Raw genomic sequence first — 24,138 nt, forward strand, 5'->3', positions numbered from 1 at the left:
CCACACTCCTTTCTTCAGTCTTTCATTGCTTTGTAGTACCTGTTTGTCCCGCTACCATTAAATCCCATTTAGTAATATATCCTTATCTCAATGCTCACAACCCTTCATATTTCGCCTCCCTTATTTCCTGCTAGTTCATCCCTCACATCCATCCATCACCCCAAGGCCTATGTTTTTCCTTATCTCTCCTCTTGCCACCATTAAATCCTATTCATTGATGAATGTTTGCATCTCTTCGGATTCTGCTACCCTTATCATCTAGGCTAAAGCAAGGGTACAAACTAAAGCAAAGGAGTGTTATGTTACAGAGATGTGTCATGGGTACGGAGCGTCTTAATTAGTTACAGAGAGGCGCCTAATGCCTAAGTAGTTACAAACCTTAAACAACAATGTATAAAATAATGCCGTAACAATGTCTAATGTATAAAATAATATCAAATAATATCATGCATAAAATAATATCGTATTATCTCCCATACCAACTTCCTCACTCCCAAATAAGGGACAAAGGGTGACGACACTCGTGGATGATCACATTGAATGGCGGTGCTGGCTCGAAGGGCCGAATGGCCTACTCCTGCACCTATTGTCTATTGACACCGCCCCGTGCCCCACGTGACCTCGCCCAGCCAGCGGCCACGTGCTCCCGCTCCACCAATGGCAGCCGTTGGTGGAGCGGGAGCACATGGCCGCTGGCTGGGTGAGGTCACCTGGGGCGCGGGGCGATGATGTCACCTTGTCCCGTATTTGGGAGTGAGGAAGTTGGCAACCCTACTTGTTGCCTGTGTACAATGTGTTGGTATTTTTCTATGTTAAAGGCGTAATGCAAATGCCACTAACGATTGGATAGCAAAGTCACCTTTCTCACTATTCCTTAAAGTCATGGGGTATTCAGGGACTGTGGAGGTTGGTACGTTACTTAATTTGTCACATATATTCAGGTACAGTGAAATTCATTTTTGTATACAGTTCAGTACAAGTATCACAAAATGCTGGACTAACTCAGCAGGTCAGGCAGCATCTCAGAAGTGTCTCGACCCGCAACGTCACCCATTCCTTCTCTCCCGAGATGCTGCCTGACCTGCTGATTTACTCCAGCATTTTGTGAATAAATACCTTCGATTTGTACTAGCATCTGCAGTTATTTTCTTACAGTACAAGTATCACTATACATAAGCACTTAGAAGGCTACATCGGAACTGGTTCAGAGGACACTGACATTTTTCAGCATTATTCCCACATTGTGACATATTTTTAAACTCTGAGTATTAATGGACATAGAATCTGCCTTTATAATAATAAAGCTGTACATAGAAACATAGAAACATGGAAAATTGTTGCAGGAGGAGGCCATTTGGTACTTTGAGCCCCATTCAATATGATCATGGCTGATCATCCAAAATTAGTTCCTGCTTTCTCCCCATATCCCTTGATTCCGTTAGCCCGAAGAGCTAAATCTAACTTTCTCTTGAAAACATCCAGTGAATTGGCCTCCACTGCCTTCTGTGGCAGAGAATTCCACAGAAACCGTCATGACTATTAAACTTTACTGGCCAGAACCCAATGATGTAAAGTGGTGTCTGAGCCCACCCGAGGGTCTTCACTGGCAGAGATGACCCTTGCTCTTGAGTAATGTTTAAAGACACAGACCGCAGCTGGGACTGTGTGGAGTTTTCCATGACCTACGACCTTTCATGGCCAGTTTTTATATTTTGAGTTTTGTGGTAAGTTAAAGATCTTATTTTATGAATCTGACTGCATTAAAGACCCTTGGGGCCAAATAAAAGTTCTATCTTTAAAATATGCACCATTGAAAGCATTGTAACGGGATGCATCACAGCATGGTTTGGGAACAGCTCCATCCCAGACTGCAATAAATTGTGGATGTAGTCCAGACCATCATGTGAACCAACCTCCCTTCCATTGACTCCATCTACACTTCATGTTGCCTTGGCAAGGCCAGCAGCATAATCAAGGATCAGTCTCACCCCAGTCACTCCCTCTTCTCCCATCAGGCAAGAGGTACAGATGTTTGAAACGCACACCTCCAGATTCAGGGACAGTTTCATCCCAGCTGTTATCAAGCAACTGAATCGTCCTCTCACCAACCAGAGAGCGGTCCAGCTACTTCATTGGAGGCCTTTGAACTATCTTAATCGGACATGACTGGACTTTATCTTGCACTGGACATTATACCCTTCGCCCTGTATCTGTACACTGTGGACGACAATAGACAATAGGTGCAGGAGGAGGCCATTTGGTCCTTCGAGCCAGCACCGCCATTCAATGTGATCATGGCTGATCATTCTCAATCAGTACCCCGTTCCTGCCTTCTCCCCATACCCCCTGACTCCGCTATCCTTAAGAGCTCTATCTAGCTCCCTCTTGAATGCATTCAGAGAATTGGCCTCCACTGCCCTCTGAGGCAGAGAATTCCACAGATTCACAACTCTCTGACTGAAAAAGTTTTTCCTCATCTCAGTTCTAAATGGCCTACCCCTTATTGTAATCATGTATAGCCTTTACTTTGACTGGATAGCACGCAACAAAAAGCTTTTCGCTGTACCTCTGTACACATGACAATAATAAATGACTAAACATAAACGAAATAAATCGGAAATCTAATTTTCATTTTTATAAGGATGTATCATTCGCTTGTCCAGAATCATCATTTTGGGCAGTGCCTCTGGGTCAGGGAAGACTTGCTGCTTTTCCAGTTCTGTGTGTTTAGAGGTGACGGTGAGGCTGGTGAGAGACCCAGTCCCATCTACAGATGGAGCAGGAGGTGTCTGATGGTGTGGTCACATAGAAACATAGAAAATAGGTGCAAGAGTAGCCCATTCGGCCCTTCGAGCCAGCACCGTCATTCAAAATGATCTTGGCTGATCATCCAAAGTCAGTTCCCCGTTCCTGCTTTTTCCCCACATCCCTTGATTCCATTAGTCCGAAGAGCTAAATCTATCTCTCTCTTGTAAACATCCAGTGAATTCGCCTCCACTGCCTTCTGTGGCAGAGAATTCCACAGATTCACAACTCTCTGGATGAAGAAGTTTTTACTCATCTCCTCTCTGGGTGAAAAAGTATTTTTTTCATCACTTAGCGAGATGGTGCACAGAAAATCATTCAAATCAATTAGGCACCATAGTTAGCTTTTTATTCACAAAATGCTGGAGTAACTCAGCAGGTCAGGCAGCATCTCAGGAGAGAAGGAATGGGTGACGTTTAGGGTCGAGACCCTTCTTCAGACTGAATAATAAGTACAGTAATTAAGCAGGAATATGACGTGAAATAGTTGTGCAACACTGAAATAAAAGTTTCAAAATGTTCAAAACTTTCTGAAGCAAAATCAAATAGTCTAATAAAAAGTGACTAAAGCTAACTATGGGTAGTGTACGAAAATAACTGCAGATGCTGGTGCAAATCGAAGGTATTTATTCACAAAATGCTGGAGTAACTCAGCAGGTCAGGCAGCATCTCAGGAGAGAAGGAATGGGTGACGTTTCGGGTCGAGACCCTTCTTCAGACTGATGTCATGGGGGCGGGACAAAGGAAGGACATAGGTGGAGACAGGAAGATAGAGGGAGATCTGGGAAGGAGGAGGGGACGGGAGGGACAGAGGAGCTATCTAAAGTAAATAATGTCAAAATGTGGTCGGAGGGCAGGAGAAATCACAGAGGCGGAGCAGCGAGAGAGCATGTTGCTAAACTCTCGTCGAAGAGAGGATGAGAACTTCTTCAAACCCTCGACCACTTTTGCTTTAGTCAAACCTACGACTGTTACTAAACTTCTACTCCCTTTCCAAGTATCCCTTTCTTGGAGTCCTCCGACGCCTTTGATAATGTTCCTGGGTAGTGTCCTGTGATGTTAAAGTTCAAGTTGTTTAGACTGTAGAGATATCGCATAAAAACAGGCCTTTGGGCCTACTGAGTCTGCACTGATCAGCGATCCCCCGTTCACTCGACCTATCCTACACACTGGGGACAATTTACAATTTCACCGAAGCCAAATTAACCGACAAACCTATACGTCTTTGGAGTGTGGGAGGAAACAGAGCAACTGGGGAAAACCCACACGGTCACAGAGAGAACGTACAAACTCCATACAGGCAGCACCCGTAGTCAGGGTCGGAACTGTGTTTCTGGTGCCGTAAGGCAGTAACCGCACTATGGCACCCTTTTGAGGGAGAAGGGAAATGTGGTTCCTTTGTTAGTTTGCTGTTGTTTGCACCTTCCACTGTTTCTGAATGTGCCGCTTAATGCAATGGGAAACAGAGGCTATTGAGATGCCTGGGTGGTGAGTTGTGATCTTGGCCCCCGTGCCCTGTAACCCATTGTTCTCTGTTCTGCAGGTGAAACCGGAGACACTTTAATGGCCTTGAGGTACTGCCAAGGGAGGCGGGCCCTAACCGTGGGCATCACCAACACGGTCGGCAGCTCCCTCTCCCGCGAGACAGACTGTGGCGTGCACATCAATGCTGGGCCAGAAATTGGTGTGGCCAGCACAAAGGTAGGACGTTTGACCAGCTCGGAGCTGTGTGGATATTCTGCGATGGCTTGGATCCAAGTCTCATCCGAGCCAAATCCAGTTTTGGTGCAGTTTAGAGATACCGCATGGAAGCCGGCCCTTCAGCCCACCGAGCCCATGCCGACCATCAATCACCCGTGAACTCTAGATTTGCGTTATCCCACTTTCGCTACACACCAGGGGTGATTTACAGAGGCTAATTAACCTACAAACCCGCATGCCTTTGGGATGTGGGAGGAAACCGGAGCACCCAGAGGAAACCCACGTGGTCACAGTGATAACGTGCAAACTCCACACAGACAGCACACGAGGTCAAGATTGAACCTTGGTCTCTGGTGCTTGGAGGCAGCAGCTTTACTGGCTGTGCCTCTGTGCTGCCCACTTTTCTGTTTATTTGAACACACGAGGCCAGGAATTAATTTGGGATTTTTTTTTCGAAGAATGAGGCGGTATTTTGAAGAAGAATTGAGGAGAGGCTTTTAAAATTCTGAGGCATCTAGACAGGCTGGTGACATGGAGAATACTTTCCCTGGTTTTGGGAGAGAGAGCCCAGAACAATGGTCAAAGTCCCTGGTTATAAGATTTGGGAATGAGGTTAGGAAAAATAAATCTTTACTGAGAATGAAGACTATGAAGCCAAATTGTTGAATATATTTGAGAAGATGACGGCTAAATTACTTGGATCACGAGGTATGGGGAGAGCATAGGAAGATAATGTTGAGATTAATCCTCAGCTCTGCCAATGAAAACGTTGTCTCCACTTCTTCAACAAGGCTCGTTGTAGTTTTTAACACCAATAATCATCATCTAATGACCTGTCTCACATGAGAACAGAATATAGACACAAAAAGCTGGAGTAACTCAGTGGGGCCGGCAGCATCCCTGGAGAGAAGGAATGTCTGACGTTTCGGGTCGAGACCCTTCTTCAGACCCGAAAGTCTCGACCCGAAACGTCACCCGTCCCTTCTCTCCAGAGATGCTGCCTGGCCTGCTGAGTTACTCCAGCTTTTTGTGTCTATCCTCGGTTTAAACCAGCGTCTGCAGTTCCTTCCTACACATGGGAACAGTCCCACCATTTCCCTTCTCTACCTGGATGAGGTCTTTTATCGATGCATTTCCAACATGTCGTCATGGCAACCCCTCCATTGCCAGAGATGCTTCCTCAACATGATGTGCCACATGGAGATTCGGGAAACGAGCTGAGGAGAAATTGCTTTACTGAGGGTGAAGACTGTGAAGCCAAATTGTTGAATATATTTAAGAAGAAGATTGATAAATTGCTGCAAACCAAAGGCAATAGAGGGCAGAGTGTAGGAACATAATAGACAATAGACAATAGGTGCAGGAGTCGGCCATTCGGCCCTTCGAGCCAGCATCGCCATTCACCGTGATCATGGCTGATCATTCTCAATCAGTACCCCGTTCCTGCCTTCTCCCCATATCCCTTGACTCTGCTATCTGCCTATTCCTTCTCTCCTGAGATGCTGCCTGACCTGCTGAGTTACTCCAGCATTTTGTGAATCATTAAGAGCTCGATCTCTTGTTGAGATAGATAATGTTGAGACAGATCCTCAACACTGCCAATGGAATATATTGTCTCTCTCCACCGACCTCAACAAAACTCTTTGTCTTTGAATATTCAGCTGATTCATAATATGTATACCTTCACTCATGTGATTTTGCATTCCTCATCGCTATTTATAAAGTCATGCAACCTGTTCATTTTTAATAGCAAAGGGGGCAATTTACATTCAACTCATTAAATAAAATCTGGCATTAAGAGTTGTGTCAGCGTTAGAGACCATTAAACTACCAGATTGTTGTTAAAAACGCATCTGTTTCATTGCTGCCCCTCCCAAAGTGTTTGGCTTGCAATTGTCTGCAGTGTGGTTAACACTTTGTTGTCCTGTGAATTGGTCAAACAAAGTCCAGGGTACAATTAGCGATGGGCAGTAAATTCCAGTTTTGCTCCCAATCCACGAACAAATTTTTAAAAAAACTCCGCACAGTCAGCCCCCGAGATCAGGATCGGGCCTAGGTTTCCGGCTCCGTGAGGCACTTCTTCAAATGTAGCAGCTGATATCATTGTAAAACACAGCAGTCAAATTGGTACGTGTTCCAAGATTGTGTAGGAAGGAACTGCAGATGCTGGTTTAAACCGAAGATAGACACAAAATTCTGGAGTAACTCAGCCGTACAGGCAGCATCTCTGGAGAGAAGGAATGGGTGACGTTTTGGGCCGAGACTTTTAGAAGGATGAGAGGAGATCTTATCGAAACGTATAAGATTATTAAGGGGTTGGACACGTTAGAGGCAGGAAACATGTTCCCAATGTTGGGGGAGTCCAGAACAAGGGGCCACAGTTTAAGAGTAAGGGGTAGGCCATTTAATAGACAATAGACAATAGACAATAGGTGCGGGAGTAGGCCATTCGGCCCTTCGAGCCAGCACCACCATTCAATGTGATCATGGCTGATCATTCTCAATCAGTACCCCGTTCCTGCCTTCTCCCCATACCCCCTGACTCTGCTATTAGAGCTCTATCTAGCTCTCTCTTGAATGCATTCAGAGAATTGACCTCCACTGCCTTCTGAGGCAGTGAATTCCATAGATTTACAACTCTCTGACTGAAAAGGTTTTACCTCATCTCCGTTCTAAATGGCCTACCCCTTATTCTTAAACTGTGGCCCCTGGTTCTGGACTCCTCCAACATTGGGAACATGTTTCCTGCCCCTAACGTGTCCAACCCCTTAGAACGGAGATGAGGAAAAACTTTTTCAGTCAGAGAGTTGTGAACCTGTGGAATTCTCTGCCTCAGAAGGAGTGGAGGTCAATTCTCTGTATGCATTCAAGAGAGCGCTAGATAGAGCTCTTAAGGATAGCGGAGTCAGGGGGTATGGGGAGAAGGCAGGAACGGGGTACTGATTGAGAATGATCAGCCATGATCACATTGACTGGCGGTGCTGTCTCGAAGGGCCGAAGGGCCTCCTCCTGCACCTATTGTCTATTGAGACGCTTCTTCAGACAGGTCTCGACCTGAAGAAAGGTCTCGACTCAAAACGTCACCCATTCCTTCTCTCCAGAGATGCTACCTGTCCCGCTGAGTTACTCCAGAATTTTGTGTCTATCTTCATGTTCTGATGTGATAATCATATCATATCATATCATATATATACAGCCGGAAACAGGCCTTTTCGGCCCTCCAAGTCCGTGCCGCCCAGTGATTAACACTATCCTACACCCACTAGGGACAATTTTTACATTTACCCAGCCAATTAACCTACATACCTGTACGTCTTTGGAGTGTGGGAGGAAACCGAAGATCTCGGAGTAAACCCACGCAGGTCACGGGGAGAACGTACAAACTCCTTACAGTGCAGCACCCGTAGTCAGGATCGAACCTGAGTCTCCGGCGCTGCATTCGCTGTAAAGCAGCAACTCTACCGCTGCGCTTCCTCATCGGCTGCAGTTGGAGGAAGAGTGCCGGCCAGGTGCCACGTGATGTCTGGCAGTGGGAAGATGGCTCATCACTGCATTCAGATGTACTGCACCTCTGACTATGAAACGCTGCCGTGCAACTACCCTGCCACAGTCTCGATTGAAGACTTCCAACACAACACCCTGATGCAGAAGAGAAAAACGGAGATGTAATTCCTGCAAAATTGGTTTCTGGCCTTTCATCCTTGGTGTGGCTACAATATTCACAATGTCGTCCATGATCCAGTGCATTTATCTTTTGTCTGAAAAAAAAGAAATAGTTGGTTTTAAACATTGAACAAAACAGCAAAGGAATAGGCCATTTCGGTCCACAATTTCTTTGCCAAATATAATGCAAGTTATATTTGGGGTTGGACACGTTAGAGGCAGGAAACATGTTCCCAATGTTGGGGGAGTCCAGAACCAGGGCCCACAGTTTAAGAATAAGGGGTAGGCCATTTAGAACGGAGATGAGGAAAAACCTTTTCAGTCAGAGAGTTGTAAATCTGTGGAATTCACTGTCTCAGAAGGCAGTGGAGGCCAAGTCTCTGAATGCATTCAAGAGAGAGCTAGATAGAGCTCTCAAGGATAGCGGAGTCAGGGGGTATGGGGAGAAGGCAGGAACGGGTTACTAATTGAGAATGATCAGCCATGATCACATTGAATGGTGGTGCTGGCTCGAAGGGCCGAATGGCCTCCTTCTGCACCTATTGTCTATTGTCTAAGTTAAACTAACCTCCTCTGCCTGCATGTGTTCCCCATGACTCCAGTTTAATTTAGTTTTGTTTATTATTGCCACATTGGTACAGTGAAAAGCTTTTTGCTGCGTGCTATCCAGTAAAAGTAAAGACCATACATGATTGCAATCAAGCCGTCCTCAGTGTAGAAGGAGGGTCTCTCTCTTACAACATTCGTTGCAAGATAAAGTCCTACAATCTGATACATTATCCATGTGCCTATTTAAAAACATCTTAAATGCCCCTCTCGTTTGTGCTTAAACCACCACTCTGGGCAATACAATCCAGGCACCCCCTGCTCTGTGTGTGTGTATGTATGTGTGTGCATGCGTGTGTGTGTGTGCATGCGTGCGTGCATGCAAAAAGAAAAACATGTCCCGCATATCTCCTTTAAACATTGCCCCTCTCACCTGAAAGCTATGCCCTCCAGTCTTTGACATTTCCACCCTGAGTAAAAAAGGTTCTGACTGTCTATTCTGTCCATACTTCTTACAATTTTATATACCTCTCAAATCTCCCCTTGGCCTCTGATGTTCTCGAGAAAAATAATCCAAATTTGTCCGACCTCTTATGGCTAGAAACAAAGAACTGCAGATGCTGGTTTACACAAAAGGACACAAAGTGCTGGAGTAACTCAGGGAGTTAGGCAGCATCTCTGGCGAACATGGATAGGTGACATTTTGGATTGGGAACCTTCTTCAGACAACTTCTTTTGGCTAATAACCTCTAATCCAGACAGCATCCTGGAAAACCACTTCTACACCCTCTCCAAAGCCTCCATCCTTCCAGTAATGGGGCAACCAGAACTGCACGCAATACTCCAAATACAGCCTGAATACTTAATCCTCTAAAGTTCTGCATTGCATCTGAATGAGAAAGAAATGAGTGATGGCTGAAAATAACAGGCAGGATTAAAGATTGCACACAGATAAGAGTAAAGAGGTAGTTCATCAAGATCTGGAACACTATCAACATGAAGCAAATTTGAAACTTCACTCTGGATTTAACCTCATGGAGTTGGTTATTGTGGTCTCCAAGGTCCTGCCATCCATCCTGTTGTGACCTACAGTAATGTTCTCAACATTTATTCCCAATTCCTTTCCCTTTAATAGTTTCTTCCCCAAACAGACCTGATGAATTTAGACTCCCCAGCAAATCTACAAGCCCCGGAAGAAAACCAGTTGGGCCATGTTCTGGAATTCTTACCCAATTATACCCTGACCTTTGTGGCTTGGTGGAAGTTAGTGTGCAGAACTGCCAGGAAAATGACTGAAGATCTTCTCAGGAAAATGTTCCCAATGTTGGGCGAGTGCAGAACCAGGGGCCACAGTCTGAGAATAAAGGGGAGGCCATTTAAAACAGAGGTGAGAAGGAACTTTTTCACCAAGAGAGTTGGCTATTTGTGGAATTCTCTGCCACAGAGGGCAGTGGAGGCCAAATCTCTGGATGGATTTAAGAGAGGGTTAGATAGAGTTCTAGGGGCTAGTGGAATCAAGGGATATTGGGAGAAGGCAGGCACGGGTTATTGATTGTGGACAATCAGCCATGATCACAATGAATGGCAGTGCTGGCTCGAAGGGCCGATTGGCCTCCTCCCTCACCTATTTTCTATGTTTCTATGTCAATGAAAATATTCCCTGCCCAGTGGATTCAAAGTCAAGAGATAGAGCACATGTCAATTGGTCACCACCTTTTATTCTGTGAACATGATTGCAACAACTTCAATAAATCATAGCTGATATTTTGGGGGAATTTTCAGTACTTGTACGCAGACAATAGTGGAACTGGAATCTTGCTCAGCAATTTGCCAAACTACTGTAGATTTCGAACGAGACAGGCAGAATGCCTCCACAAGAAGAACTCCGCAAGTTTTCTTTATTTATATTTGCCTGTTTCCAGTTCCTGAATTCCCGTGATTCAGAAGCGTGTTAAATAAATTCTGCTCTGTTGGCCCATGTAGTGAGGGTGTGTGAGGGATCTGCAGTGTTGGCCCATGTAGTGAGGGTGTGTGGGAGATCTGCACTGTTGGCCCATGTAGTGAGGGTGTGTGGGGAATCTGCAGTGTTGCTGTGCATTTGAAACCTCTGGAGCAACTCATCATCTCGAGGGAATGAAGGCAGCCTCCCTTGCAGATCAACTTGGGTTTTAATCCCACACTGTTTTTACTGTTTCAAATGCTTTAACCAGATGGAGGATTTTACAGAACCATGATGGATGTGATTTACTGCTGCAAATGGCCTCAGCTTTGGCCCAGTCAGCGTGTGTCTTCCCTGGTAAACTCTGGTATTGGGCTCAGTTGAGTTTACTTTAGTTTAGAGATACAGCGCAGAAACAGGCCTGCCGAGTCCGCACCGACATTAACATTACCCTACACACACCAGGGACAATTTTACATTTTTGTAACCAAGCCAATTAACCAACAAACCTGTATGTCTTTGGAGTGTGGGAGGAAACCAAAGATTTCGGAGAAAACCCACGGGGAGAACGTACAAACTCCACATAGACAGCACCCACAGTCAGGATTGAACCCGGGTCTCTGGCGCTGTAAGGCCAAGGCTCTATCGCCGTGTTACCAAGCACGGAGATCAAAATCATTCTCAGCTTCCTGATTTTACTCGTCCTCTCTGCAGGTCTACAGCAGCCAGTTTGTGGCCCTGATAATGTTTGCCCTCATGATGTCAGAAGATCGGATATCCATGCAGAAAAGACGGAAGGAGATCATTCAGGGGCTCCAGTCTATGCCAGGTAACCTGAGCCAGAAAGAATATCCGCCTCTCTCTAACCATGCGGAATATCTCGGCAACGGACGTAGTTTGCTGTGTGGCAGTGTAACATAGAATTGGGATCAAGTTTCATGCACAGTACTAAAGCAATCTAAGCTGTGTTGTAGTTTCCAAGTAAATCTACCGATTTGTTTTCTTCTTGTGTTTAGTAGTTTCAATTTTTTAGGTTTCAGACGTACAGCATGGGCCCTTCAGCCCACCGAGTCTGCACCGACAAGCAATCCCTGCACACTAACACTATCCTACACACACTAGGGACAATTTACAATTCTACTAAGCCAATTAGCCCACAAACCTGTATGTCTTTGGAGGATGGAAGGAAACCGGAGCACCTGGCGAAAACCCACGCAGGTCACGGGCAGAACATACAAACTCTAAATGGAGTTGGTCATTTTGCTGGTGATTTACCCACATTTTTAACGATTCTTGTCTTCAAACTCCCTCCGTGACCTCGTTATTCCAACAGCCTTCCCTCTCCTAGATCACTGCACTCGTCCAATTCTCTCTTCCAGTGTTTCCCAAAATATAATTACCCTACCATGGGTAGCCATGCCTTCACCCGAATCACAGGGCGATTTTATCTCCATAAAATTCTCTGTGTCTCTGCTGTTTTATTGCTCCTGAAAACCTACCCCTTTGACCAACTGGTTTAGATTTAGATTTAGAGATACAGCGCAGAAACAGCCCCTTCGGCCCACCAGGTCCGCGCTGCCCAGCGATCCCCGCACATTAACACTATCCTACACCCACTGGGGACAATTTTTACATTTTCCCAGCCAATTAACCGACATACCTGTACGTCTTTGGAGTGTGGGAGGAAACCGAAGATCTCGGAGAAAACCCACGCAGGTCACGGGGAGAACGTACAAACTCCTTACAGACAGCGCCCGTAGTCAGGATCGAACCTGAGTCTCCGGCGCTGCATTTGCTGTTAGGCAGCAACTCTACTGCTGCGCCACCGTTGCCTTGATGTTTTGTTCACTGTCAAGTGGTGTGCGATAACGTCCACATCGTGGCATTTAAAGTCATCGAGTTAGACAGCGTGGAAACAAGCCCTTCGGGCCCAACTTGCCCACACCGACCAACATGCCCCATCTACACTAGCGCCACCTGCCTACGTTTGGCCCATATCCCTGTAAGCTTGTACTAATCCATGTACCTGTCCAACTGTTTCTTAACCGTTGCAATACTACCTTACTCAACTACCTCCTCCAGCAGCTCGCACCACACACCCACCACCCTCTGTGTCAAAAAGTTACCCCTCCGGTTCCTATTAAATCGTTCCCCCCCCCCTCAACTTAAACCTCTGTCCTCTGGTTCTTGATTTCCCAACTCCGGGCATGAGACCTTGTGCGTCTACCCGATCTATTCCTCTCATGAATTTGTACATTTCGCTGCATTAAATGGAGATTGTCGTAGGAATTCCATTTACACCAGTGTCTTCATGCCAACTCTCAGTTTTTAAGCCTTTACCTCATGGTAAATTGCATCTGATTTCCACATGCAAACATCATTCTTGTAATGTTCTGCCATTGTTCAGAATATGCAGTTCAGATTGATCGCAGAGTAAGCTGTCTCCGTTTACTGCTCACCAAACCATTTTTGTTTTTCTACTAGACCAGATAAAGGAAGTTCTAAGCTTGGACGAGCAGATCCAGAAATTAGCCAGTAATCTGTACCAGCAGAAGTCTGTGCTTATCATGGGCCGTGGTTACCATTATGCCACATGCCTGGAGGGGGCGCTGGTGAGTAACGCACGCCAGCTTCAGGGCAGAGGGGACAATCATGTTTCCTTATCAGTCGCGTCTCCTTCCCACTGATCTGCTAAACGGTTACTAATTTCAATATCACTGAAAATATCTGCTGCTAAGTCAGTCAGTGGGGGCCAGAACAATGTGCAGTATCTGAATAGATCTTAGTCAATCTGGGAAGAAGGAACTGCAGATGCTGGTTCACCAAAGAAGACTCAAAATGTTAGGGTAACTCAGCGTGCCAGGCAGCATCTCTTGAGAACATGGATAAGTGACGTTTCGAATTGGGACCTTCTTCGGACACAGTCAAGTCAAGTTTATTTGTCACATACACATACACGATGTGCAGTGAAATGAAAGTGGCAACGCCTGCGGATTGTGCAAAAAAAGAATTACAGTTACAGCATATAAATTAAAGTTAATGTAGAGAAGACAAAATTTAGTCCCTGGAGTTATAAAAGTTAACAGTCCTGGTGGCCTGTGGGAAGAAACTCCGTCTCATCCTCTCCATTTTCACAGCGTGACAGTGGAGGCGTTTGCCTGACCGTAGCAGCTGGAACAGTCCGTTACTGGGGTGGCAGGGGTCCCTCATAATCTTGCTTGCTCTGGATCTGCACCTCCTGATGTATAGGTCCTGCAGGGGGGCGAGTGTAGTTCCCATGGTGCGTTCTGCCGAACGCACTACTCTCTGCAGGGCCTTCCTGTCCTGGGCAAAGCTGTTCCCAAACCAGACTGTGATGTTGCCGGACAGGATGCTCTCTACAGCCCCAGAGTAGAAGCATTGAAGGATCCTCAGAGACACTCTGAATTTTCTCAGCTGTCTAAGGTTGGGATGGCGGTGGAAAGAAAGCTGGATGAGAGGAGGGGCAGGACAAAACCTGGCAGGTAATAGATGGACACAGGTGAGGAGTGGGGTGGGGGGTTTGATAAGCAAATGGTTGGACAAAGGCCCGAGATGAAAAGACAGAATGTGACAAAAGGATTGAAGAGCTGTGAATTGTGAAGCTAGAGGAAGGAATGTAGGTGGAAGGGAAGGGGGGGGGGGAATAGGTACGTCCAGATGGGGCACAGGTGAGAGGGAGGTTGGGGGAGGAGAAGAAGTGGGGTAAGTGGGGGGGGGGGGGGGGGGGAGAAGGGAGTGAGGAAAAGTTATGTAGTTACCTAAAATTGAAGAACTCAAAGTTCACGCCGATAAAGACCAGGCAATCGGGGGTTTTCAAATACAGCATCATCCCAGCAAGTAAAGACTGTTATAGATATTCACTGTGCCCAAAGACAATTTGCGAATGGAATCATCTCCACCATGACATTCGACGTTAAGACCTTCAAGACCAAGTTGGAAACAATCGATATTGAGACGTTGATCTTTTTAAGGCCCACTTTTTAATATTTAATTGCGACTTGGCACATGACCCTCCTAACGTGTGGGACAACCAGTGATGGTGATTATGCGTCAAGACACAGATACAGATACCGATATCAGTCAGTTCTCCTGCTGACGGTTATTTCATTGCCATTGTTTGTCACAGGCAACTCGTTGATTAAGGGAGGCACAAAATGCTGGAGTAACTCAGCAGGACAGGCAGCATCTCTGGAGAGAAATGAATGGGGTTTAGATCAGCATCTGCAGTTCCTTCCTACTCATTGATTAAGGTTATGTTCCCGCACCAGGTGATGGACGTTGTGCTCACCATCTTAGGATATCTCTGCTCTCACACTGGAACTGACGTTTGCCTCTTTTGAAATGCTGTTTGCAGAAAATTAAGGAAATCACCTTCATGCACTCGGAGGGGATCTTGGCGGGAGAGTTGAAGCACGGCCCCCTGGCGCTAGTCGATCACCGGATGCCCATCATCATGATCGTCATGCAGGACCTCATCTTTACCAAGTGTCAGAACGCGTTGCAGCAGGTGGTGGCCCGCCAGGTGATGCCCGCACCCATCCCGCGTGCTCCTCCCAGCCGGCGTTGCGGGAGCCCGCGCTTGGCTGTTGCCGAGGGGGGAGGCCGCTCGGCCCGACAGGGCCACGCTAGCAGCAGTCCTTGTCAGCTTCGACCCATCCGCCGCCTCTGCTAAGCAAAATTAATAACTGTAAGGGTGGTAAATCAGACGTGCCTGAAGGTTTCCGAGCACTTGAATCACCAAAGCATATGTGGCCATGGGCTTGGAAATGAGACCAGTAGAGATGGGAGAATTCAGAGTACTGGAGTAACTCAGTGGGTCAGGCAGCATCTCAGGAGAACATGGACAGGCGATGTTTTGGGCTGGGACCTTTCTTCAGACTGAAGAATAGTCCTGACCCGAAACGTCGCCCATCCGTGTTCTCCTCAGATTCCGCCTGACCTGCTTAGCTACTCCAGCAAGCTGCGTCTTTTGTAAAGCAGCATCGTTTCTGGTAGAGATGGCTACTTGATGGTCAGTTGTCATGATAAAGGGCTGAAAGGATACAAAGTGCTGGAGTAACTCAGCGATTCAGGCGTCATGCCTGGGGAACATGGATGGGTGACATTTCAGGTCCGAAGCTGTCACCTATCCATGTTTTCTAGAGATGATGCCTGGCCTGCTGAGTTACTCCAACACTTTGTGTCCTCGTGTGTATTAACCGGCATCTGCAATTTCCACATGATTAAGGGTTTTTTCCATTGGTGTGTGACTCCTAGCATCTCGGATTCACGCTTACCGTTTGTAAATTGCAACTAATGCAGGAGTTAACTTTTCCCTCCCATGACTGCTCAGTGTTATTTTAGTCTCGGCCTGTGGCAGTGCGGGGAAGTGGGGCCTTGGAACCCCTGTGAGATGTTCAGGGGAGGTGCTCACCGGGTGTTGCTGCTCTGTGCAAAGCTGGCCTTCATGCTGCCCGGACTTCAGAAATGGTTCTGTTTGGCTTGGCCTCTGCATGGCCCTGCCTGCCAGCTTCAAGAAAGGAAGCTCTGAGACTCAGATGGTGCGGTGATGACTGTAGCTGTCTAGGAATTTGCAATCTTTGCCTTTAGTTTATTTGAGAAAAACTGGTTTGTGTGTGACTGTGCTTGATCGTTGGATGAAGCTTTCTCCATCTGAAGAGTGCTGTTTGAATCACAGAATCATAGGGTCACGCAGCATCGAAACAGGCCCTTCGGCCCAACTTGCCCATGTAGACCAAGATGACACTAGTCCCACTTGTCCATGTTTCACCTATATCCCTCTAAACTTTTCCTATCCATGTAACTGTCCGCATGTCTTTTAAATGTTGCCATGGTACCCGGCTCCTCTGGCAGCTCCTTCCATATACCCACCACCCTCTGTTTGAAAACGTTGCCCTCAGGTTCCTATTAAATCTTTCCCCTCTCACCATGAACCTGTATCCCCTGGTTCTTGAGTGGGTAAAAGACTGTGCATTTATGATATCTATTCCCCTCATGATCTTATGCACCTGTGTAAGATCACCCCTCATCCCCCAGTGCTCCAAGGAATAACACCCTACCCTGCACAACCTACATGGATAGCATGCAACAAAAAAAGCTTTTCACTGTGCCTCAGTGCACGTGACAATAATAAACTGAACTAAACTAACTATAAGCTCAGACCCTCAAGTCCTGACAACATCCTCATATATCTTCCCTGCCCACTTTCTGGCTTATCAGCATCCTTCCCACAGCAGTCGGCACGGTGGCGCGGCGGTAAAGTTGCTGCCTTACAGCGACTGCAACGCTGGAGACCTGGGTTCGATCCCGACCACGGGTGCTGTCTGTACAGAGTTTGTACGTTCTCCCCGTGACCTGTGTGGGTTTTTCCCCCGGGATCTTCGGTTTCCTCCCACACTCCAAAGACGTACAGGTTTGTAGGTTAATTGGCTTGGTAAATGTAAAAATTGTTCCTAGTGGGTGTAGGATAGTGTTAATTTGCTGGGGTCGCTGGTCGGCGCGGACCCAGTGGGCCGAAAGGGCCTGTTTCCACGCTGTATCTCTAAACTAAAACTAAACTAGACTAAACTAAAAGCAGAATGAGCAAAATTAAACACAATATTCCAAATGCGAGGAATGTTGTTCCATGTAAATTTGACAAGTTCAGATCTGATTCATCTGTAGGTGAACAGTGAGTGGGAAGGACTCGTGGATGGGGTGCTTCTCCCCTACGAGAGACTTGCTACGCAAGAGTAAAGAGTCAGTCAGACGAATGGTCAGCCTGTGTGTGCTTGGAGAGGGTGGGAGTCACTTGAGACGGAGAAGCAATGGGATTGCCTTCCCCATTTCTGAGGGCAGCACGGTGGCACAGCGGTAGAGTTGCTGCCTCACAGCGCCAGAGACCCTGGTTGGATCCTGACTACGGGTGCTGTCTGTATGGAGTTTGTATGTTCTCCCTGTGTCCACGTGGGTTTTCCCGTTCCCTCCCACACTCCAAAGATGTGCAGGTTTGTAGGTTAATTGGTTTCGGTAAAGATTGTAAATTGGCCCTAGTGTAGGGGATAGCGCTCGTGAACGCGTGTTTGTCAGTCGGCGTGGACTCGGTGAGCTGAAGGGCATGTTTCCGCACTATCTCTAAACTAAACTAAACTGAAGTTAGAAGTGCTAGACTTCGCTGGTAATTGCGTAGGAAGGAATTGCAGGTGCTGGTGTAAACTGAAAATAGACAATAGACAATAGACAATAGACGTTTTGGGTCGAGAATCTACTTCAAGAATGTCACCTATTCCTATTCTCTAGAGGTGCTGCCTGACCCTCTGAGTTACTACAGCTTTTTGTGTTTGTCTTCACTGATAGGAGCAAAGAGGTCCTTCTGCAGTTGTACAGGGCCCTAGTGAGACCGCACCTGGAGTACTGTGTGCAGTTTTGGTCTCCAAATTTGAGGAAGGATATCCTTGCTATTGAGGGCGTGCAGTGTAGGTTTACTAGGTTAATTCCCGGAATGGCGGGACTATCATATGTTGAAAGACTGGAGCGACTAGGCTTGTATACACTGGAATTTAGAAGGATGAGAGGAGATCTTATCGAAACGTAAAAGATTATTAAGGGGTTGGACACGTTAGAGGCAGGAAACATGTTCCCAATGTTGGGGGAGTCCAGAACAAGGGGCCACAGTTTAAGAATAAGGGGTGGGCCATTTAGAACTGAGATGAGGAAAAACCTTTTCAGTCAGAGAGTTGTGAATCTGTGGAATTCTCTGCCTCAGAAGGCAGTGGAGGCCAATTCTCTGAATGCATTCGGAGAGTTAGAGAGAGCTAGATAGGGCTCTTAAGGATAGCGGAGTCAGGGGGTATGGGGAGAAGGCAGGAACGGGGTACTGATTGAGAATGATCAGCCATGATCACATTGAATGGCGGTGCTGGCTCGAAGGGCCGAATGGCCTCCCCCTGCACCTATTGTCTATTGTCTATAATTGGATTGACATTACAATGTAATCTCCTCAGAATCTTGGCATACACAGGACAGTGTCACGGCCAATAGAGCTAGTAACTCACAGAGCCAGTGACCCGGATACAATCCCGACTATTAGCGCTGTCTGCGTGGTGTTCACATGTTCTCCCTGTGACCTCCAGGGTTTCTGGTTGCTGTTGTTTCCTTCCACATCCAAAGGACATGCGGGTCGGACGGCAATTTGCTGCTGTAAGTCGCCCACTATTGTTCTAACCCTAGAGGGGTAGAATCTGGGGAGAGTTCTCGTGCAGCACGGTGGTGCAGTGGTAGAGTTGCTGCCTTACAACGCTTGCAGCGCGGGAGACCCGGGTTCGATCCCGACTACGGGTGCTGTCTGTACGGAGTTTGTACGTTCTCCCCGTGACCTGCGTGGGTTTTCTCTGAGATCTTCGGTTTCCTCCCACGCTCCAAAGACGTGCAGGTATGTCGGTCAATTGGCTTGGTAAATTAAAAAATTGTCCCTAGTGTGTGTAGGATAGTGTTAATGTGCGGCGATCACTGGTCAGCACGGACCCGATGGGCCGAAGGGCCTGTTTCCATGCTGTATCTCTAAACTAAACTAAACTAAAGTTGATGACAACGGAGGAAGAAAAAACATGGATTAATGTTGAAATGGATGATTGATGGTCAGCATGGCTTTGGTGGGCCGAAGGGCCTGTTCCCATGCTGTGTCTTTCTGCGATGATATATATAAAAAAATCTTTGTTCCATTCTCGTGCTTATGCAATACTTCTGGAACTAAGCAGTTTTATTTTTGCTCCTGTTCCACTGAATCTTTTGTGTTTTTGCATTATTTGGAAGCCGGGCTTATTCTCCTGGGATCAGAGAGCAAAATGATTGATTGATTGATTGATTATTTATTCACAAAATGCTGGAGTAACTCAGCAGGTCAGGCAGCATCTCAGGAGAGAAGGAATGGGTGACATTTCGGGTCGAGACCCTTCTTCAGATTTTCTTTGATAATCTGATAATTGATTGATTAAGTTAATTGACAGACACAGCATGGAAAAAAGCCTTCTCCCCAGCCAGTCCACCCTGACCATCGATCACCCACTCACGCTAGTTCTAAGCCATCCCACTTTCTCATCCACTCCCTACCTCAGGGGCCAATTAACCTACAAACCTGCAAGTCTTGGGGATGGGGCAAGAAACCTGAGCGGACCCATATGGTCACGGAGAGAACATCTAAACTCCACGCAAACAGCACCCAAGGTCGGAATCGAACTTGGGTCTCTGGAGTTGTGGGCAGCAGGCCCATTCCTGCTGCCTCAAATTCCAGCAATGAATTTTGGAAGCGTCTTGCTGGTCATGGGGTTGATGTTCAATGTGCAGACCCCAGGTGAGTTCACCGGTGGCTGTTTCTGTTCTGCAGGGTCGGCCCATCCTGATCTGTGACAAGGATGACAAGGAGACGGTAAAGAACGCCTACCGAGCCATCCAGATTCCCCACACGGTCGATTGCCTGCAGGGAATCCTCAGCGTCATCCCCCTTCAGCTCCTGGCGTTCCATCTCGCCGTCCTTCGGGGCTACGATGTGAGTAAACGCTGTTCTTGTAACAATAGACGATAGGAGGTCATGTTGCAGTTGTATAAGACAACTAGACCAAGTGGACCCGTTAGGCCCAAACCTCTCCTGCATTGGTGCAGCACCCTCTCCTACCCCCCTCCCACCTCCCTCCCCCCTTCCCCCTCTCCATCCCCCTCAGCCCCCCCTTATCCACCCTCCACCTCCCCCCCCCTCCCCCCCACCTCCCTCCCCCTCCCTCCTCCCCCCCCCTAGGAGTTAGATTTAAACTTTAAAATGTGAATAACTTTAAAAATATAACACCGATTTCAATAAAACTACTTGCTTTACCATTAAAGCGATGACGGTGAGTAAGGTGGGCCTAAAATTGTCACGCTGTCATGTACCGTTTTGGCTGTAGTTCGATCACAAATAAACAAACAAACGAGAGTTTTAGTACATAGATGGTGAGGCCGCATTTAGAGTATTGTGTTCAGTTCTGGGCACCATCTTATTGTCAAGCTGGAAAGGGTACAGAGAAGATTAATGAGGATGTTGCCAGGATTTGACCCGTGACCTGCCTGGGTTTTCTCCGAGATCTCCGGTTTCCTCCCACACTCCAAAGATGTACAGGTATGTTGGTTAATTGGCTGGGCAAATGTAAAAATAAATAAAAAAATTGTCCCCAGTGGGTGCAGGATAGTGTTAGTGTGCGGGGATCGCTGGGCGGCGCGGACCCGGTGGGCCGAAGGGCCTGTTTCTGAGCTGTATCTCTAAATCTAAATCTAAATTTAGACTTCAGAGATGGAGCATGGAAACTGGCCCGTACTCACAGGCAGCTGAGTGCAGAAGCTCATGCTCTCTTTTGTTTTTCTTCTGATGACCTCCTCACGCCCTCTTCTCTGGATGATCTCGCTTGCGCCCGCCCTGATGGACCACGCTTCCCGTGCCAACTCAAGGTGGACGACAACAAGAGGTTGAGGAAGATCGAGGCAGATTACGTGGCCATGTGAGGCAACCACGTCCATCGCGGGGACAGAGACTGACCGGCAACTTTCTGGGAGCGCTCCCCTTCCACTGGAAGCAGGTGGTGGTGGAACGGTGTAAAGCACAGCATGTGAGCCCCACTCATCATTGGGATCATTAGATAACGCAACGCCTTGTTCAAGGAAACAGATGCATTTGCCAGGTGTAGACTATGTTAGACATTATTCGGGCCATCACTCAATCTCGCATGTGGGCTGGAGGTGTGATCCCAACACTTGGTAGAAGCCAACTCCAGAGCAAACCTCACTGAGAGATAGGCCCTTCCTTGTTGGTGCATTGTCTCTGCACCCATGCCCAGCAATTCTCTCTCTCTCTTTCTCTGTCTCTTTCTCTCTCTCTTTCTCTCTCACTTTCTCTCTCACTTTCTCTCTCACTTTCTCTCTCACTTTCTCTCTCACTTTCTCTCTCACTTTCTCTCTCACTTTCTCTCTCACTTTCTCTCTCACTTTCTCTCTCACTTTCTCTCTCACTTTCTCTCTCACTTTCTCTCTCTCACTTTCTCTCTCTCTCTCTGTCTCTCTCTCTCTGCCGCTCTGCCTCTCTGTCTCTCTCTCTCTCTCCCTCTGTCTCTCTCTCTCTCCCTCTGTGTCTCTCTCTCTGTGTCTCTCTCTCTGTGTCTCTCTCTCTGTGTCTCTCTCCCTCTGTCTCTCTCTCTCTCTCTGTGTCTCTCTCTCTGTGTCTCTCTCTCCCTCAGTGTCTCTCTCTCCCTTTGTGTCTCTCTCCATCTGTCTCGCTGTCCCTCACTCTTGCTGTCTCTCTCTCTCTGTCTCTCTCTCTCGCTGTCCCTCACTCTTGCTGTCTCTCTCTCTCTCTGTCTCTCTCTCTCTCTGTCTCTCTCTCTCGCTGTCTCTCTCTCTCGCTGTCTCTCTCTCTCTCTCTCTCTGTCTCACCCCCTCTCGTTCTCTGCCACTCCTTCTCTAATGTTTGAGAAGGTGAGTAGATCTACAGTTTGCACCCTGACCACATCTTTGGGAATCTGCAATTTCTGCAAAATTATCATTTGGGTTGGGCCTCGGCTGTAATTGTCTTTGAATTTTTGAACTACCTCCAGTGTGTACACTTGAGGCCTATTTTGGTACAACTGTACTAAGATTGCCATTTCCCCTGCCACTGCCTAATGTATCTTGTATAGAGAGTGGGACAATCTGTAACCCCCCCCAACGTACTTCCCTCAATCCCCCCCCCCCCCTCTCCCAGCAGTTAAGGCAAAATTTCAAGGATTCGCCCTTTGATTTTGAGCGTTGAAATTGCTTGGGAACAACTGAATTTGCTGCCTGACAGAAGCAGGACTAGGCCGGCTGTAATGTATGGCCTTGTGCTGTGACTGCACCAATACCAAGTGTAACCTCTGCCTCGAAGTGCCAGGTAATACTGCACAAGCCACTTTCTCCCAGATGTTTGTCAATACTCCATTTGGTCTTAAAATCACTTTTCAGGAAGGACTTTTGCAACTCCAGAAGAAACTCAAGGACATCAGGGCAGATTTTATTTAAAAAAAACTTTTGCTCATTTTGGATGAGTTTAATTTTTATCCTTTGTTCACCTCATTTAAATTAAAGTTGTCATAGCTCTACCCTGTTCACCAACAGGAACTGTCGGTACGAATTACTGTCACGTTGCATTGTATGGATTTTCATAAAGGATTTTGTAAAAGACATGGGTCTTTGTGTTCCCCGCCCCCCTCTCCCAACACCATTTAGCCCACTCTGTTACTCTCTCGCTCTCCCCTATATTAACTTTGTAAACTCAATTAAACTGAATTTTCTTTTGTCAACAAATGCTGTCTTGTTTTTGTTTCCAGGTTATTTTACAACACCTGAAGCTTGAGGTTATTCAGTGGCGTCTAGTTTGACCACAGTGTGCATGCTAACTATGTGATGCCAAGAATTCCTAACCAGGTTCACATTAAAAATAGGGTGGCACAGCTGGTAGAGCTGCTGCCTCACAGCGTCAGAGACCCGGGTTCGATCCTGACCTCGGGTGCTGTCTGTGCGGAGTTTGCACGTTCTCCCCACGTGGGTTTCCTCCAGATGCTCCGGTTTTCTCCCAAGTCACAAGGACGTGTGGGTTTGAAGGTTAATTGGCTCTCTATAAATTCACCCTCGTGTTTAAGGAGCGGATGAGAAAGTGGGTAACATAGAACTAGTGTGAACAGGTGACACCGATGGTCGGCATGGACTCGGTGGGCCAAAGGGCCTGTTTCCATGCTGTATCAATCAATTCAATTAATCAAAAAAATACCCTCTGAGTCCAAGACCATCACCTACTGTATAAGGGCAGATGCACCAAGTACACGATTAACTTGGAAATGCATCGTTGTTTCTTTGTCTCTGTATCTGTGGCCTGAAACTCCTGACTGAACTGGTCTTTGGAAGCACCCTCACACTATGCATTGAAGTGGCTTTAAGGAAAGGCCCAGTGTAACCCATGGAGTTATAAGAAGAAGCAAATGCCAGCTGTTCCAGTGTTTCTCGTGCCCCAAGAATGAGATCCGTTTTAAGAGACCTCTGCCTAGAATGTGCTGCATGTTGAACCCAAACTGGTCCCCCACTGACTGATTGGGAGCCAACTATGGTGGTCACTGGATGGTCACAGCTCACCCCCTCCATACAATACAATACAATACAATATATCTTTATTGTCATTGTACAGGGTACAACGAGATTGGGAATGCGCCTCCCATATGATGCAATAAATTAATTAGCTAGTCAGTATTCATTTAAACAACCCAACAAAACAAATTGTAACAGTTTTAAGACAGAATAAAGTGCAAGTAGATCTGTGCCGGTTCACTGTGCGTTGTGACCATCTGGCTCAGCAGGACCGGTTCATAGCAGCTATGGCCCTGGGGATGAAGCTGTTCCTGAGTCTGGAGGTGCGGGCGTAGAAAGCCTTGTATCGTCTGCTTGATGGAAGGAATTCG

General features: G+C 47.0%; 1 protein-coding gene across 3 annotated transcripts in view; it reads left to right on the top strand.

The window, feature by feature from the left end:
- Positions 1 to 22,965, top strand: part of LOC144610072 (glutamine--fructose-6-phosphate aminotransferase [isomerizing] 1-like) — a 92,857-nt gene extending 69,892 nt beyond the window's left edge. For 2 of the 3 annotated variants that reach the window (XM_078428593.1, XM_078428594.1), the window contains exons 14-19: positions 4,349 to 4,506; positions 11,369 to 11,483; positions 13,139 to 13,266; positions 15,030 to 15,197; positions 20,037 to 20,198; positions 21,128 to 22,965. In XM_078428593.1, coding sequence (XP_078284719.1) covers positions 4,349 to 4,506; positions 11,369 to 11,483; positions 13,139 to 13,266; positions 15,030 to 15,197; positions 20,037 to 20,198; positions 21,128 to 21,181 — 785 coding nt within the window. In that variant the 3' untranslated portion in view covers positions 21,182 to 22,965. The remainder of the gene's footprint in view (positions 1 to 4,348; positions 4,507 to 11,368; positions 11,484 to 13,138; positions 13,267 to 15,029; positions 15,198 to 20,036; positions 20,199 to 21,127) is intronic. The other variant, XM_078428595.1, reaches the window with a different exon arrangement.
- The last annotated feature ends 1,173 nt before the right edge of the window (positions 22,966 to 24,138 follow it).

Source organism: Rhinoraja longicauda, chromosome 35 (assembly GCF_053455715.1).
Source record: "Rhinoraja longicauda isolate Sanriku21f chromosome 35, sRhiLon1.1, whole genome shotgun sequence".
Classification (NCBI taxonomy): Eukaryota; Metazoa; Chordata; class Chondrichthyes; order Rajiformes; family Arhynchobatidae; genus Rhinoraja; species Rhinoraja longicauda.